This window comes from Daktulosphaira vitifoliae, unplaced genomic scaffold (assembly GCF_025091365.1).
Source record: "Daktulosphaira vitifoliae isolate Bord-2020 unplaced genomic scaffold, ASM2509136v1 Scaffold_1, whole genome shotgun sequence".
NCBI classification, from domain to species: Eukaryota; Metazoa; Arthropoda; class Insecta; order Hemiptera; family Phylloxeridae; genus Daktulosphaira; species Daktulosphaira vitifoliae.
The window spans coordinates 51,426,545-51,441,402 of record NW_026099572.1 but is presented as its reverse complement, the minus strand read 5'-3'; the positions used below and the strand labels follow the sequence as shown (position 1 = coordinate 51,441,402).

At 24.6% G+C, this 14,858-nt stretch overlaps 1 protein-coding gene across 5 annotated transcripts; it reads left to right on the top strand.

Moving 5' to 3' along the window:
• The first annotated feature begins 4,926 nt into the window (after window positions 1-4,926).
• Window positions 4,927-14,440, top strand: LOC126897011 (valacyclovir hydrolase-like). Of its 5 annotated transcripts, none has more exons than XM_050670347.1 (6): window positions 4,927-5,244; window positions 5,306-5,504; window positions 6,023-6,134; window positions 13,232-13,404; window positions 13,489-13,901; window positions 13,979-14,440. In XM_050670347.1, exons 2-6 carry the CDS (start codon window positions 5,490-5,492, stop codon window positions 14,124-14,126), a joined length of 861 nt encoding a protein of 286 aa, XP_050526304.1. In that variant the 5' UTR covers window positions 4,927-5,244; window positions 5,306-5,489; the 3' UTR covers window positions 14,127-14,440. The 5 variants fall into 5 exon arrangements, with proteins under 5 accessions (XP_050526304.1, XP_050526303.1, XP_050526306.1 ...); XM_050670349.1 differs by having other exon boundaries at window positions 5,215-5,504; window positions 13,979-13,999; window positions 14,098-14,440; XM_050670346.1 differs by having other exon boundaries at window positions 5,214-5,504.
• The last annotated feature ends 418 nt before the right edge of the window (window positions 14,441-14,858 follow it).

The window sequence follows — 14,858 nt, the reverse complement described above, 5'->3', positions numbered from 1 at the left end:
CTCAGACTCCCTCTCCGGAATCGAACCCTAATCCCCGTTACTCGTTACAACCATGATATTGATAATAACTACCATCATAAAGCCGATAAAGCAGGGAAAAAGTTCGATGGACACAGTACATGAAACTTGATGAAAACAAGATCGAATTCATAACAATTATAGTCATATTAAATAGAATAATATTTTAACCAAAAACATACATACCGTAGCTATTTATGTAAAAAACTAAAAGGACACACTTTTAAAGCATATCGAAGTAGCGTTGGGTGCTTAATATACGAAAAATATGGCACTAAGCGCCCACGTTTTTTTCACAATAATACTAGTATTTTTCGTTCATTATTGTTTTAAGCTAATTTTAAATATTATTTTTAACTTATTAGTTCGATGTGTATTAAAAGCGTGTTTTTTTTTTTAACTATATTATATAACATAGCCAGCGTTTGATACTGTAAAATAAATACAAAAATATTGAATTTTTTATGAAATTTAAAATATTACAGAAAGTTAACTACCAAACATTAATGAGAATTATTTTCACCGAATTATTTTTTAAAATCTATTCTAAAAAATTGTTATTTTGAAATTTTTGTAAACATTTATCGTAAATTTAATTATAAAAATGATATTACTTAAATTATTATTATAGCCCTCAAGTATATTAACAATTAAAAAAAAAAATGTACTGGAACAAAAGTTATTTAAGTTGTCCGTGAATACTGGGCCCTCTGTACATTAGTATACACTCTGTATATTAGTCTCATTCTATAAATATGTACAGTCAACTCATGTTACGATTAAAACTTGAAAATCTCAAGATATAACAAATAATGAAATGTATATTGGTCCATCGATATAACAAAGTGGTTTTGATTAAGCTCTGGAAATACAAAACAATTATATAATTCTACATCTTACTAAAATAATCAACACGTCATAGGTTTCTCTTGAATACATTATTGCTGTTAAGATAAAAATGATCATTTACTATTAGATGAATACATAAATAAATATACTTTGTGATTCCAAACACGTCGACAATTTGTAATCGTATTTATATATAATGTCATTGATGTATAAAAAGTAACATGATTTTATAATTATAAATTTAAAAATATAATATCTCGCAATTTTTTCAATAAAAAAGTTATTCAAGCTTAATGTAGATAAACGTTCAATGATTTATAAAGTGCATGACTAAAATCGAAAGCTTTACTTATTCTTATTCAAAGTGATACTTTTAAGCATAACATTTTAGCTTCGATGCGAAGCTGAGAAGGTATTGGTTTTACTATGATGTGTTTTTTTTTGTGTCTGTTACCACTTTTTCTCAGCTCTCACCGAACGGATTTCTTTCAACGATACGTCAAAAGATCACAAATCGTATCTAGTCGAAGACATTACCCTTCAAAATTGAAAAAATTTCCCTCGTTCCCCGTAAATAGGGGAAACCTCCAAAAAAATTACAAATTTAAAAATCGCTAATTTTCGAAATTTTTTCAATTTTTTTTACTAAAAACTGCCGTAACTTTTTCAAAAATGAACATATCAATATAATTTTTTTTTTTATAGACTTTTTCACAAAATAATATTTTTAACTTGATTTTTGAAAATGTTTTGGAAGGTCTGACACTTTTATATATATCTTAAATTAAAGCGTATGTAATATACTTTATCATGAAAAAAAAAAATTTCGGACTTTATTTTATCTTCACGGTAAAAATGGCTACCAAATGCTATTTTTGTGTGAAAATTTTCAATTTTATTTTTTACATTTTTAATTTTATAATGCTATAACTTTTTGAATGATGTATGGATCAATATAATTCTTTTTTTTATAGATGCTTGATGTCTTTACCTATCATTTGGTATATTTTTTTTTTTATATGTGACCCTTTACCTGCCCACAGGGGGGATTTAAAATGACAACTTTTTCACAACAAATTTACTTTTTCAACATAACTTTTGAAAATGTTCCGGAAGGTCTGACACTTTTATATATATCTTAAATTAAAGCTAATGTAATATACTTTAATTTGAAAAAAAAAAATTTGACTTCTGATTTGAAAAATTTGAAAATGGCTATCAAATGCTATTTTTGTGTGAAAATTCTCGATTTTATTATTTATATTATATTTAACTTTATAATGCTATATTTTAAAAAATGTATGGATCAATACAATTTTTTCATGAGAAGTAGTATTTATATACATCTTTCATTGGATATACTTTNAGAAATAATATTTTTAATAAACCCTTTTTCATTCGACATACTTTATCTTAATCAGGATATTAATAAGAAACCAGCAGATCAAGTAGCTTTTGTAATAAAACACCAATTTTTTTAAAATTAAACACTATCTAAAGATTTGCATCGAAGCGTTTATTTTTGATAGTGATTTTAATCACTGTCAGATATCATTATACTTGAATCAACTATGCCACTTCACCACTGTGCCGCGACCCCCCTGTGCTGGGTTTTTTTATTATACTATAAACATACAATACAAATAAAACAATTATGGCTGATAATAATAACAAGTGTTGAGTCTCAATTATTGTATATAAATAAAATAATTTTTAAAAATTTTATTATTTTAATTTTATGTTAAATTTTAATAGCTAATAATTAAAGTTAATTATGATAATTTGTTTTTTTAATGTTTGTATATCATAATTATTTTTACAAATTTAACTCTTATTTTACTTATATTAACTTAATTATACTTCTACCTATGGTTTTGAAATATTATAAGTTATAAGTTCACTTTACCGTGTTTGTAGTATTGATGATGCAGCTACGCAACAGTTGCATATTGTAGCCAAATTTAAATTAAAAAAAGGTTTTGTTGAAGTATAAAATACTTTTTGTTGAAACTTTATAATTAACTAGTTCACCTTCGCCAACGTTTCAAATTAAAATGACTATAAATTTATAAAAAGTTCTTTGTTTAGTACAATTATCTTTTGGTATTATTATAAACATCTATCTTTTTTTTTATTATTATTTATATAAATAGTAAATAGTTTTATTTAATAGTAATAATAAATAGAAATATTTTAAAGAATGGAAAAATTAAGATATATCCTCCAAACATTTCATTTAGGTTGCGCATATGCTTATCTTCTTGGTGATAATGGTTGTCAAAGAAAAATATAAAAATATTGAGTATAAATAACTGAATTTTGATTTTTAATTTGAATTGAATTTTTTATAACTTGCTACATATATTATAATATATATATATATATTATGTAAAATTATACACATCTTTATCAGCAAATTAAGCATCTATGAGAGTTATAATTTGTAAATCTAACCTCTCCTAGTACCTCCTAAAGTGTTGCCATTGTTTTTTACATATTAAAAAAAATTATGAAATCAGTATTTTCTCATGATACAACAAGTCATTAGAATAGTGGCATATTTATATCTAGTAACTGATTGGCCGTAGACTATTATTACCGAAAATATTGTTTAACTTTATTGGACGCGAGTATCAATAAGAAACAAATAAATATAGTTAAAAAAATATATATTTATTTTTCACTTTTTAGTTTTATGCTATGATAGTAGTTACTATCAATATCTTGATTGTTACGGGTAACGGGAAATCAGAGTTCGATTCCGGAGAGGGAGTCTGAGAAAGGGCTACCACATCCAAGAAAAGCAGCAGGCGCGCAAATTACTCACTCCCGAAACGAAAAATGACGATACGGAAATCATCCCTTGTAATCGGAATGAATACTTTATATCTCTTAATTAGAATAAAGCGTGTTAATATATAAATTTTAATAATAATTAGAATATATATATATACAAATAATGCGACTTAAGTACGTAAACGTATCATGCACTAGGTATAGCCGTGTTTTGTGGGCGGGCGGGTCGGACTAAAGTTATACCTGAGGTATAAACAGCGGTAGGAATATACAGGGTGTTCAGTAAGCCGTATGACGACACGCGGATGGTATTGGTCAGTCAAAATAAAAATTTGTTTACATATATATAATATTGATGACAAGTACGCGTGTACGGGTACGATAACCAAAAATAAATTTATACAGGAATAGTGTGGCTGTCGTGTGGTGAGCGAGGCGTGGGGTGGGGTAAATGTGTTATGACAGTCTTATCTCAAGGCCATAGACGACGGCATATGCCATAACGCGTGGCGCTTGGAGAGTTACAAACATACATACATACAGGTGAAACTAATAATAAGCGTGTTAAAAAAGATTTATTGCCCTTGAGGTCATACATTTATACACTCATTTGCTCATATAGCCGAGAATCCACGTTAAGCATTTTAAATTTAAGTTAATAGCAACAGAAATATATAATTTTATAGAGTTCTATTTAACAATAAGTTGGTGATTTTTAAATGTCGTAGTTTTAGATTAGAATGATTCTCATACATTATTAATACCCTTAAAATATCCACTCAAATATAAACATTAAAATTTGAGCAATAATATTCATAATAAGTAAATATATACTAGAATAAGGCAAACAATTTAATTTAACCTGACAGGTAAGACTAATTTTACAGGAGACACGGGTGACTCAAGTATTTTTTATTAATTTTTATAACTATTTAATACTTTTTTTGTACATAAATGTTTTTATTGTGATTATATACCCGTGTAAAAATGTTTATAAGGTCAAATATGAAATAAACAAAACTTTTTAAGTTTATTTATAAACTTTTTAATTTTGGTAATAAAAAAATTTAGACACTATTTGATTTGAATAAAAATAAAACTCGCGTAACAACATATGAAAATAACAAAAACAAATAACTTATGTAGTAATAACTAGTGCAAATAATAAAAATAAATCTTGTGTAATTTTTATTTAAAGTCCACAGTTTTTTTCTAGGGGTAACTGACATTTTTTGTTACGTGTTTAACATATGCTGAGTCTGTGCTGGGCGCATAGATTTTGTTGGCATTTATTGCAGTTTGAAGTGCATTTGCGATTAATTGCTAATTTTCTACAAAATTCATATCGGCCGAGGCTACGATTTATTTCAAGCAAAACTACAGTCTCAGATAAGCTTATTTTTAATAGTTATTCAATATTCATTTTCAAACTTGTTTCAAAGGAAGATGAACGATGGCATGTCGACTAAAACCATTCGTTTTAAAGGGTATAGAGGGGGGTAAACCGGTTATCAGAATATTGTATGATGAGAAGTACTTTATAAATAGTTTTGGTCATGGGTGACCGGACTTGTCTGTTAGGTATTAAAATGATAACATTATAATGAAACATTTTTCCATTTAAAGGATTTTTATTTTTAAGGTATTTTTGATTGTACTTAACTAAAGTTCTAAATTCATGAACGAGCTACTACTGTTGCTTGATACAAATTAGAACCTACCTGCTATTTCAAGATTTAGGAAAGATTTTTACATAAATTTTAAACCTATTTTATATTTTAAAATTTTATTAAAAATTAATTGACTGTTGCATCAATAGGCAAAGTATGGAAAATCAACAGGTATGACAATATAAAAACATTTACAATATTATTATTTGATGTTCAAGATAATATGTTTAAATTGTAACTAATTTATTTTCAACCAATTATTTAGAAAAAAAATTTTTTTTTTTTTGAGAGTATTCATTTTTTTGTTAAGTTTTCGTATAAATCCTAAATATTTTTTTAATACGTATTACTATTATATTTCAATAATATATTAGTAGTATTAAATGTTTTATGTGATTTTATAATTCTTTATAGATAATTATGTTATTATTTGAAGTAAATAAAATATAACAATTTTTTCAATTATAGTTAATGACCTTACTTTTGGCAATAATTAAGAAAATATTTAACTTTTCATTATAACTTTATTAATAGTTAACTTTTAGTTACAGTTAACTCCCCATTAATAACAAAGAAAAATGAGGAAAATGATAATTTTTTTTCTAATTTTGTCATAGAGTTCTTAAATTAAAGTGATAAGCTACTATTTACTAGCTGATTCTTGGTTAAATGTTTTATATATTTTTCAGATGGATTACTTTAAAACAATTGAACTTAATGTAAATGGAAAAATATTTCATTCAATATACCGGAAAATTGGGACAGGACCACAAATAATACTTTTGATAGGAGGGACATATGGTAATTATTCTTTATAATAGAAAAGATTTATTTATTGATTTTTTTTAGTGATTAGAACTTAAACATTTTCATCAACTTGTCTCTAAGTAGTGGTACGTACATGATTTTAGGGTTATGGGGAAAGGGACAACCTTCAATATATTAGATTTGAAGTATATTTTTGTCATCACCTATAATTTTATTAGTTAAATTTGATAACATTTTTTTTTTTACTTTCACACTTTAAGAATAAAGTAAATGTACTTTGATGTTATTTAAAATGATAAAGAAGTAATAACATAAGAAAATAGATAAATGGATAACACAAATTTTTTTTTATTAAAATTAACAATTTTCAATATACATTAACTTACTTTTTTTTTATAAAACATAATATGCCCATAAGAAGTATTTTATAAAAATAAAATTTTAAAAATTTACCAGAACTATTAGTTTTAAACAAAAATGAATAAAAATATATTAATAATAACATAATATTTATTTCATCCATTGTAACATGACATTAAATTCAATTTTTGTTTTAACAAAATTAAAGTTATCAATTAACTTTTAAAAATATTTAAGCTTGTTCATAATTTATGATCTACCTTAAAATATTCTTACCATAGTAGTTTAAATCTAAGACTTAAAATTAATATCTCTTATTAGTTTTTTTGTGTGATTGTTAAAACAAAATTTTACAAATGATTATTTTTGTTCATTTAATATAATAAACAATATCAATAAGCAAAAAATACTATTAAAAATGAGATTGGGTCAGTTGTCCTATTTGTTTCCCCTTGTAAATATCCCACTGATAAAAAATAGAATAAATTATACAAGTCATGATTTTAACACTGGTCGCTCAATGTCTCTTAAAACAATAATAATGAAGAAAATTATTTTTTAGTTTCATACATTACTTAATTGATCAGTTATTAATTTTATTTTTAATTCATACCTTATAAGAGATGAATTAGAAAACTAAATAATAACATATAAATGAAGAAATATATGAAAATAAAAAATGATCTAAATTATAATTTTATACCCATTATTTTGAAAATTAAACATTTTTTTTAATATTAACTGTTATTTTAATTAAATCATATTTTATTTTATAAACTAGTTAAAGATGTATATTGTCAATTAAAAAAATTAATTTGTCATCCTTATAAAATATAAGTGTTATATGGACAAAGTTATTAATTATTGAAAAATCAAAAAGTATATTATACTAAAAAATAATTTTTCTTGATACAATTTTATTTTTGAGAAATAGAGTGAATGTAGTCTAAAGTATCACTATGTATATAAATTGTTAAAATGGAAGAGGAGTGGTTGATTTTACATTTGAACATAAACAATATTTTTATAATTTTTTATGAGATTAAATTTGAATTAACATCATGTATGTAAGTATGAAAGATAATAAGTATCTAAATATTTTTTTCTTAGTATCTTATAATTTTGGAAAAGAATATTCCTATGTTAAACTACAAAATATTTTCAATACTAATGGTAATCTAATATTTTAAGAAAACTTATTAAGTTAAGTAATTAGAGAAAAGCTTTAAAAACCTTTTTATAGGTAATTTTGAGGTTACTATTAATAATTACACAATAATTCTCATTAGGTTACAATATGATAAAAAAAAGGTAGCACAGTGGGATGGTGGCACAATATGGACGTGGCATAGTAGGGACTAGCATAGATGATACCTGACATTGATTAAAATCACTATCATAAGAAACGCTTCGATGCACATCTGTAGATAGTGTTTAATTTTAAGAAATTAGTGGATTATTTGAAAAACAAAAACAACACCTATTTTTTATACTACTTTGACTGCCATTTGCACAAGAATTTAGGTCGTCGGTACAAATTTTTTTTGAACTTCTGGTAAATGAAATAAGATTTACTTTAACATATATTTAAAAATACAGATTTCCCGGAACATTTTTAAAAGTTAAATTGAAAAGTTCTACTTTAAACGTATTTTCAAGATTTGAACGACCCTTATTTAAGGGGAAATTGTCAGGTATAAAAAAAATAATATATGTATGTTGGATGAAAAAATTATGTATAAACTGTTTAGAAAAAAAAATTTTATTTTGATCTATATATTTTTCAAAAAGTTATAGCAATTTAAATTTGAAATATAAAATCGAAAATTTTAACACAAAAGTAGCATGTTTTTAACTACGGCAGCCATTAGCACATAGATGATAAGTCGTTGTGACAATTTTTTTTTTAAATTTTTAATATGTTACATTAGCTTTAATTTAACATAAATTTAAAGAACGCAGTATTTCCGGAACATTTTCAAAAGTTAAAAAAGTTGTTATTTTCAATTCTTCTCTGTGAGTGGGGGTAACGGATTAGAATTTCAAAAAAATGAAAGGAAAATATCCATAGTTTCTATTAAAAAAAAGTCATTTTGGTACATTCATTTTTAATTCATAATATTTGTATAATAATTATCTTTTTCTTCTTGTTCTATTGGAGTATTAATAAACAAATAAATACAACGTGTATAATCTGATATATTTTTCCAAAAAAATGTATAACACCAACATTAATTTTTACACAATCAAAACATGTGTAAGTTAACATATTGCACAATTGCAATCTTCTTTTATTTTCTAATTATTTGCAAATGTAGTAGTAAATTTTCTTCTTGTTTTCCTCGCCTTAATCGCAACTACATGAGGTCGGCCACCCTTATCCTAAACTTTCAATTGACACGATCTCGTAAATCATCTACGCTCACATCAGTAGTCCTCATATCGGATTCAATTACACCCCTCCATCTCTTTTTTGGTCTTCCTTTACCTCTTCTTCCTTCAATATTCATTTCTACAACTGTTTTTACAGCTCCCGTTTCCTCTATTCTCATAACATGACAAAACCATCTAAGTCTATTTTCTCTCATCTTATCCACGATTCACGCTACAGCTATATTCCTTCTTATATATTCATTCCTTATCCTATCTTCTCTAGTCACTCCACTCATCCATCTAAGCATTCTCATCATTGCTCTATTCTCTTGTCAACCGCTCAACATTCTGAACCGTACATCATAGTTGAACTCACTATAGTATTATATAATTACCTTACAGCCTAATTGGAATTCAATTATCTCGTAACATTATGTGCATTTAATCATAAAAAAAAAAAATTGAAATATGCATTAAATTGTGTTATTAAAATTATTAAAACATGCAAAAATTATTTACTTTTGACTAATAATGCTTTATAAATTTGAATGCAAAAAAATTACTTTATATAATGTTCTTCTATCTTTCTAAAATAAGTATTAACCACAGCAAGATCATACAATACTGCAATACCCATAATTCGTTCTCCAGCCTCAAATATAGTAGTACATTTCTTCAGTTTAATTCTAAACATATTTTATGTAGTTTCTTATTAACTTTTTTATTTTTTAATTCAATTTGTTAATCATTGAAGTCTAAAAAATCAAAGTATTACGCTAAGATTTTTAAAATTTTGGAAATTTTATTTATTTTTAACAAATTATTTTATTTTTTAGTGGTTTATGCCAATTAAATATTTTTTATATTAAAAAATAAAATAAAATGTATGATTATTTTATGATTGTTAAATGATGAAATTATATAAATTTTTAGAATAAATTGTTTCTCTTATTACCATCCTTATTATTATTTTTAAATAGATTCATGATATCATTACCATTCATTTGGTGTATTTTTTTTTTAAATCAGACCATTTCCCTATATACGAGAGGGCATCAAATCTGAAAAATGCATATAGAAAGTAGAAATTTTTCAACTTAACTTTTGAAAGTGTTCCGGAATGTCTGACACTTTTATATATATCTTAAATTGAAGCTAATATAATGTACTTTATTATGAGAAAAAAAATTTGACCTCTGGACTTGTCTTCGTGGTGAAAATGGCTACCGAATGCTATTTTTGTGTGAAAATTCTCGATTTTATATTTTACATTTTTTACTTTATTATGCTATAAATTATTGAAAAGTGTATGAATCAACACAATTTTTTTATGAGGAATAATATTTTTTAGTAATCCCTTTTTCATTCAACATACTTTATCTTAATCAAGATATTAATTAGGAACTAGCAGATTATGTAGCTTTTGGAATAATCCACCAATTTTTTATATTTAAACACTATCTAAAGATTTGCATCGAAGCGTTTTTTTTTTATAGTGATTTTAATCATTGTCAGATATCATGAAATTGCCGTACTTATCGATAAAATTCTGTTCTGTAATAAGATTATTGTCCGAGAATCACGTGGGAAAATTCTACTTAAAGTAAACTTTTCTATATTATCTTCAAAATTCTTACCAAGGAATATAAATTGATTAACATTTTGATGCGTTGTTAAATTTCTTCACGCTGGGTGTTGCACCAAATTATTTAATTCAGAAACCCACGTGGCCGTTACTCTAATAATACCATATGTACAAAGTAAAGAAAATAAAGTTAGTTGAAACATTTTGGAAAAATAATTTTAGCTTTGATGTGAAGCTGAGAAAAATGTATGGATCAATACAAATTTTTGCTTTTAAATAAATTATATATATATACTTTTCATACGATATACTTTTTTTGTAAATCGGAACATTTCTCTTTATTAAATTTTTAAGAATACGAGTTAAAAGTAGAACTTTTTCAACTTAACTTATGAAAATGTTGCGGAAATATTCCGAGCTTCAAACATATATTAAAATAAAGATAATGTAATGCACGATAAGTTAAAAAAAAAAATTTGTCCCGACAAAAAACATGCAATGTTGGTGTTAAAATTTTTGGTATTATATTTTAATTTATTTTAATATACCTTATAATGGGGTAAACTGATTTTCATGAATATTATATAAAAATAATTGACATAGAATATAAAGTTAAACATATTTCAATTTTTTTTTCTTTTAAGATGAAAAAATTAATTTTAACATTTGAATTAGCTTAAATTGTCAATTTGATCAAAAAACGAATGCGACGAACGTTTGTCGATTCAGTAAAAATAATTTCCTGTGGCAATGATTTTTTTGCAATTTTACCTTAATTCTTTTTGATTTAGAATTTTACTTTTGAATAATACTCAATTTATTTAAATTAAACTATCTACAGATTTGCATCGATGCGATTCTTATGATAGTGATTTTAATTACTGTCAGATATCATCTATACTAGTCCCAACTATACCACGCTGAAACTATACTACTGATTTTTATGAACAATGCGATTGCAGAAAAATAAACATTTTCTTTTTTTATACTAGTAAATAATGCTCTTCTCTTTGTTTAAAATAAAAATACACAATTATTATTTTCGGTTAAATTTAAAGTATTCGGTAAATAAGTCTATTAAAATATACTTAGTAAAATGCTTATTCACTCAAATATAGAAAACATCTGCATCATTTTACAATTGAACGTCAATGCTACTTTAAAATCATAATTATATTTTTTCTATCAACAATAATTTTTGATATTTTTACTAATTAGTTAAAAAATATAGGATATAACTATAAGAAAAATAGTTCTGCATATTTCAATTGTATCATATATTTAAACACCAAGAGTTACATAGAAATTATTAATATTTCTTTTGAAAAGATTTAGTACGATAAAAAAATAATTAAAAACAAAAAAAAATTGTTTTTAAATTATTTTAGATTTTGATTTTTAATATATTAAAAATAATCAAAAAAATGTATGGCAATTTTAAGTAAAAAAAATTGAAAAAATGTCGATAATTAGCGATTTTTAAATTTGTAATTTTTTTTGGAGATTTCCTCTATTTACGGAAATCGAGGGAAATTTTTTCCCTCATTTCTTTATTCCACTTTTATGTTCGGACTAATTTCAGAAATTACATTTTCGTTATACCCATTAAATCAAACTGTTTCTTTTATAACCACTAGGTCTGTGTTAAAATCTATTTTATTCATCGGAATAGTAATTAACCTGTAAACAATACTATTAAAAACAGCCATTTTGTGTTGCCAGCTATGGTTTCAATTGTTCGGAATGTACTTGAATGCCTTTAATGACACATATTAACATCACTAAAACCATTATACTAATTACAAATGTAAATAGTTACAAAAAACTTAATATAAGGGTGGCAATAGAAATGTTTAAAAAACAAGAACAATTTAATTAATTGGTAATTTGGTCAACTGAAAAATTTATTATTAAACTTGTGTAAACCGGCAAAATTTCACAATATTATTTAGTGATAACGTCACTACCCCTAGTACCCCTATCTTTATATAAAATACGTATCCGCGATTTTTTCAGTAATATTTTCGTGGCTTTTTAAATTAAATTTTTTTAGTTTTAAATTAATAATATTTGTATTATATAATGTATGTAATGTTATTTTTCTCAATATAAATGTTTTTATTTTTAATTTTATTATGATTTTTTTTAAAATTATATTTAGTTAAATAGTTCTCATTGTATTAAGTTCAGTATTGTAATATAGTTTAAAGGTATATTTTCTGGTCTATGGCGCATAGCTCTGAAGAATTATAAAAACCATCCTTTTTATGAAAACAAAATGGTTAGAGTCCATAGTTATGATAGTATCTGTTTGTGTAAATTTTCTATATTTGTGTAGTTCAAATTTATTACTATTTATTCTCTACTGTATTAAGGTCTAAAATATTAATAGTAATATTTTGTTGTATTTTTATTGCAATTTGAATATTCTTATTATGTTTTTATAATGAGCTATACACTAGAAAAGCATTTTTTAATCTGTGGATACAAATGAATTTTTAAGTTCTCCAAAATAAAATCTGTATAAGATATATCCTATTGTGAGGTTTGCTAACAAATTGAAACTCCAATTAAAAGGTCATCATCATAAAAAGATTGAGTAATACTGCACTAAATTTATGAAAAAAGATGCAAATGCTACAAATTTCTTGTATTAATTATTATCAACTTTTAAGTGGTGCTATAAATAATAGTTCTAATTAATAACATTCCTTAATAACATAATTGTTAAGAATAATTAGTTTACTCTAGCTAATTAATTTTATGAACAAAAAGTAATGGATTCGTTAAACTATTCTTTTGGGTAACTTAGGTGAGGTAAAAGCTAAAGAATTTCAAACTATTACTGATGAACTTGTCACAAAAGGGTTGTATACATTTATCGAGACAGATTTACCAGGTTTCGGAGTATGCAGACCACCAGATAGAGATTACTCTCCAGGATTTATTGAAAGAGATGCTAAATATTTAATTGTGTTTATGGAAGTAATTTTTGTTTAAATTAAATTAAAAGTCATATATGTAGTTAAATAATTTTTTTCTTTATAAATAGTTATACATTTTTTCCAGACACTAAACATCAATAAATATTCAGTCATGGGTTGGTGTTATGGAGGTACTGTGGCGTTACACATAGCGTCTCTGGTACCTAATCGTGTCCTTAAAGTTGTCGAATGGGGTGCAAGAACAAAAATAAATGAGAAAGATATAAATCTTACTAAAAAATTTACCAATCATGCAGCATGGCGTCCTGAAATTATTAAGACTTTATTTGATAGATGTGGTGTAGAATATTTTAATAAAGTTTGGGATGGTCTATGTAAAGCTTACAGATATATTTATGAAAATAATAATGGATTTTTCATAACTATGGATCAATTACAACGAATTAGAGTACCTGTTCTTCTTATATATGGTACTGCCGATGGTTATGTGGGTGATCATCATGTAAATTATGTTCACAACAATTTGAACTATTCCAAGTAAATAAACCTTGGTACTATTGTACATTTGAAAGTAGTGTACTTTTATTTAGGCAAAAAAAATGCACACTAAAAAGTTTGTTCAACATTTTTTTCAGGTTAGTAAAAATTGTAAATGCTCATCATGAAATGCATAAAACACATTATGAAAAATTTTGTCGAGTTGTAAATGAATTTTATACATCTGAATTTACAGATACAAACAAAACTGAAGTGGAAATATAACTAAAACACAAAAAGAGGTCTCAATTAAGATAATGCTATTTTATTAATTGAATTTAATATTAATATTAGTGTTCTGTAATAATAATACTTTTTTGATGATTTTTCATTTTTTTAATAATCATAATAATGTAATTTTTAAAAGTATAATAGTTTAAAAGTTTTTACGTCTAGTTGAATTTAAATTATTATTCATTATTTAATAAGTTAAAGAAAAATATTTTGTAAATATTTTGTAAATTATTTGCATATTATAGTATGATCAGTAAATCATATCCATGAAAAAATACAATTACAACAGTTTTTTTTGTCGTTCAGTAACAATCATTTCTGCAATTATATATCTTATTATATAATAAAACAAGAAATAAAACGTTTTTTTTTGAAAAAATTATTGGCAAAGGTCAGAAAATTTTTGCCACGAGCATTTTAAAACGTCTGTTTTTGAGAAAAACTGTCGCTGATGCCAGCGTTTTACGACTTAAAATTTGAAATTTTCACCAAACTCGCCTAATTACATTTCTGAGATATTATAAAAAATCAATTCAATCCGTTTATTTTTCATTGTCTTACGAGCTTTTTTTTTTTAAGTCTACGCGCATGGTTTTAATATGGGTATTGACTCATTTTAACGAATTTGTTTATTGTGACCCTTAATTTGTAAAATATGTATTTTATGACAATTTAATTTTCTGTTCAATTCATAATTAATATATGTTACTGTTATCATATATG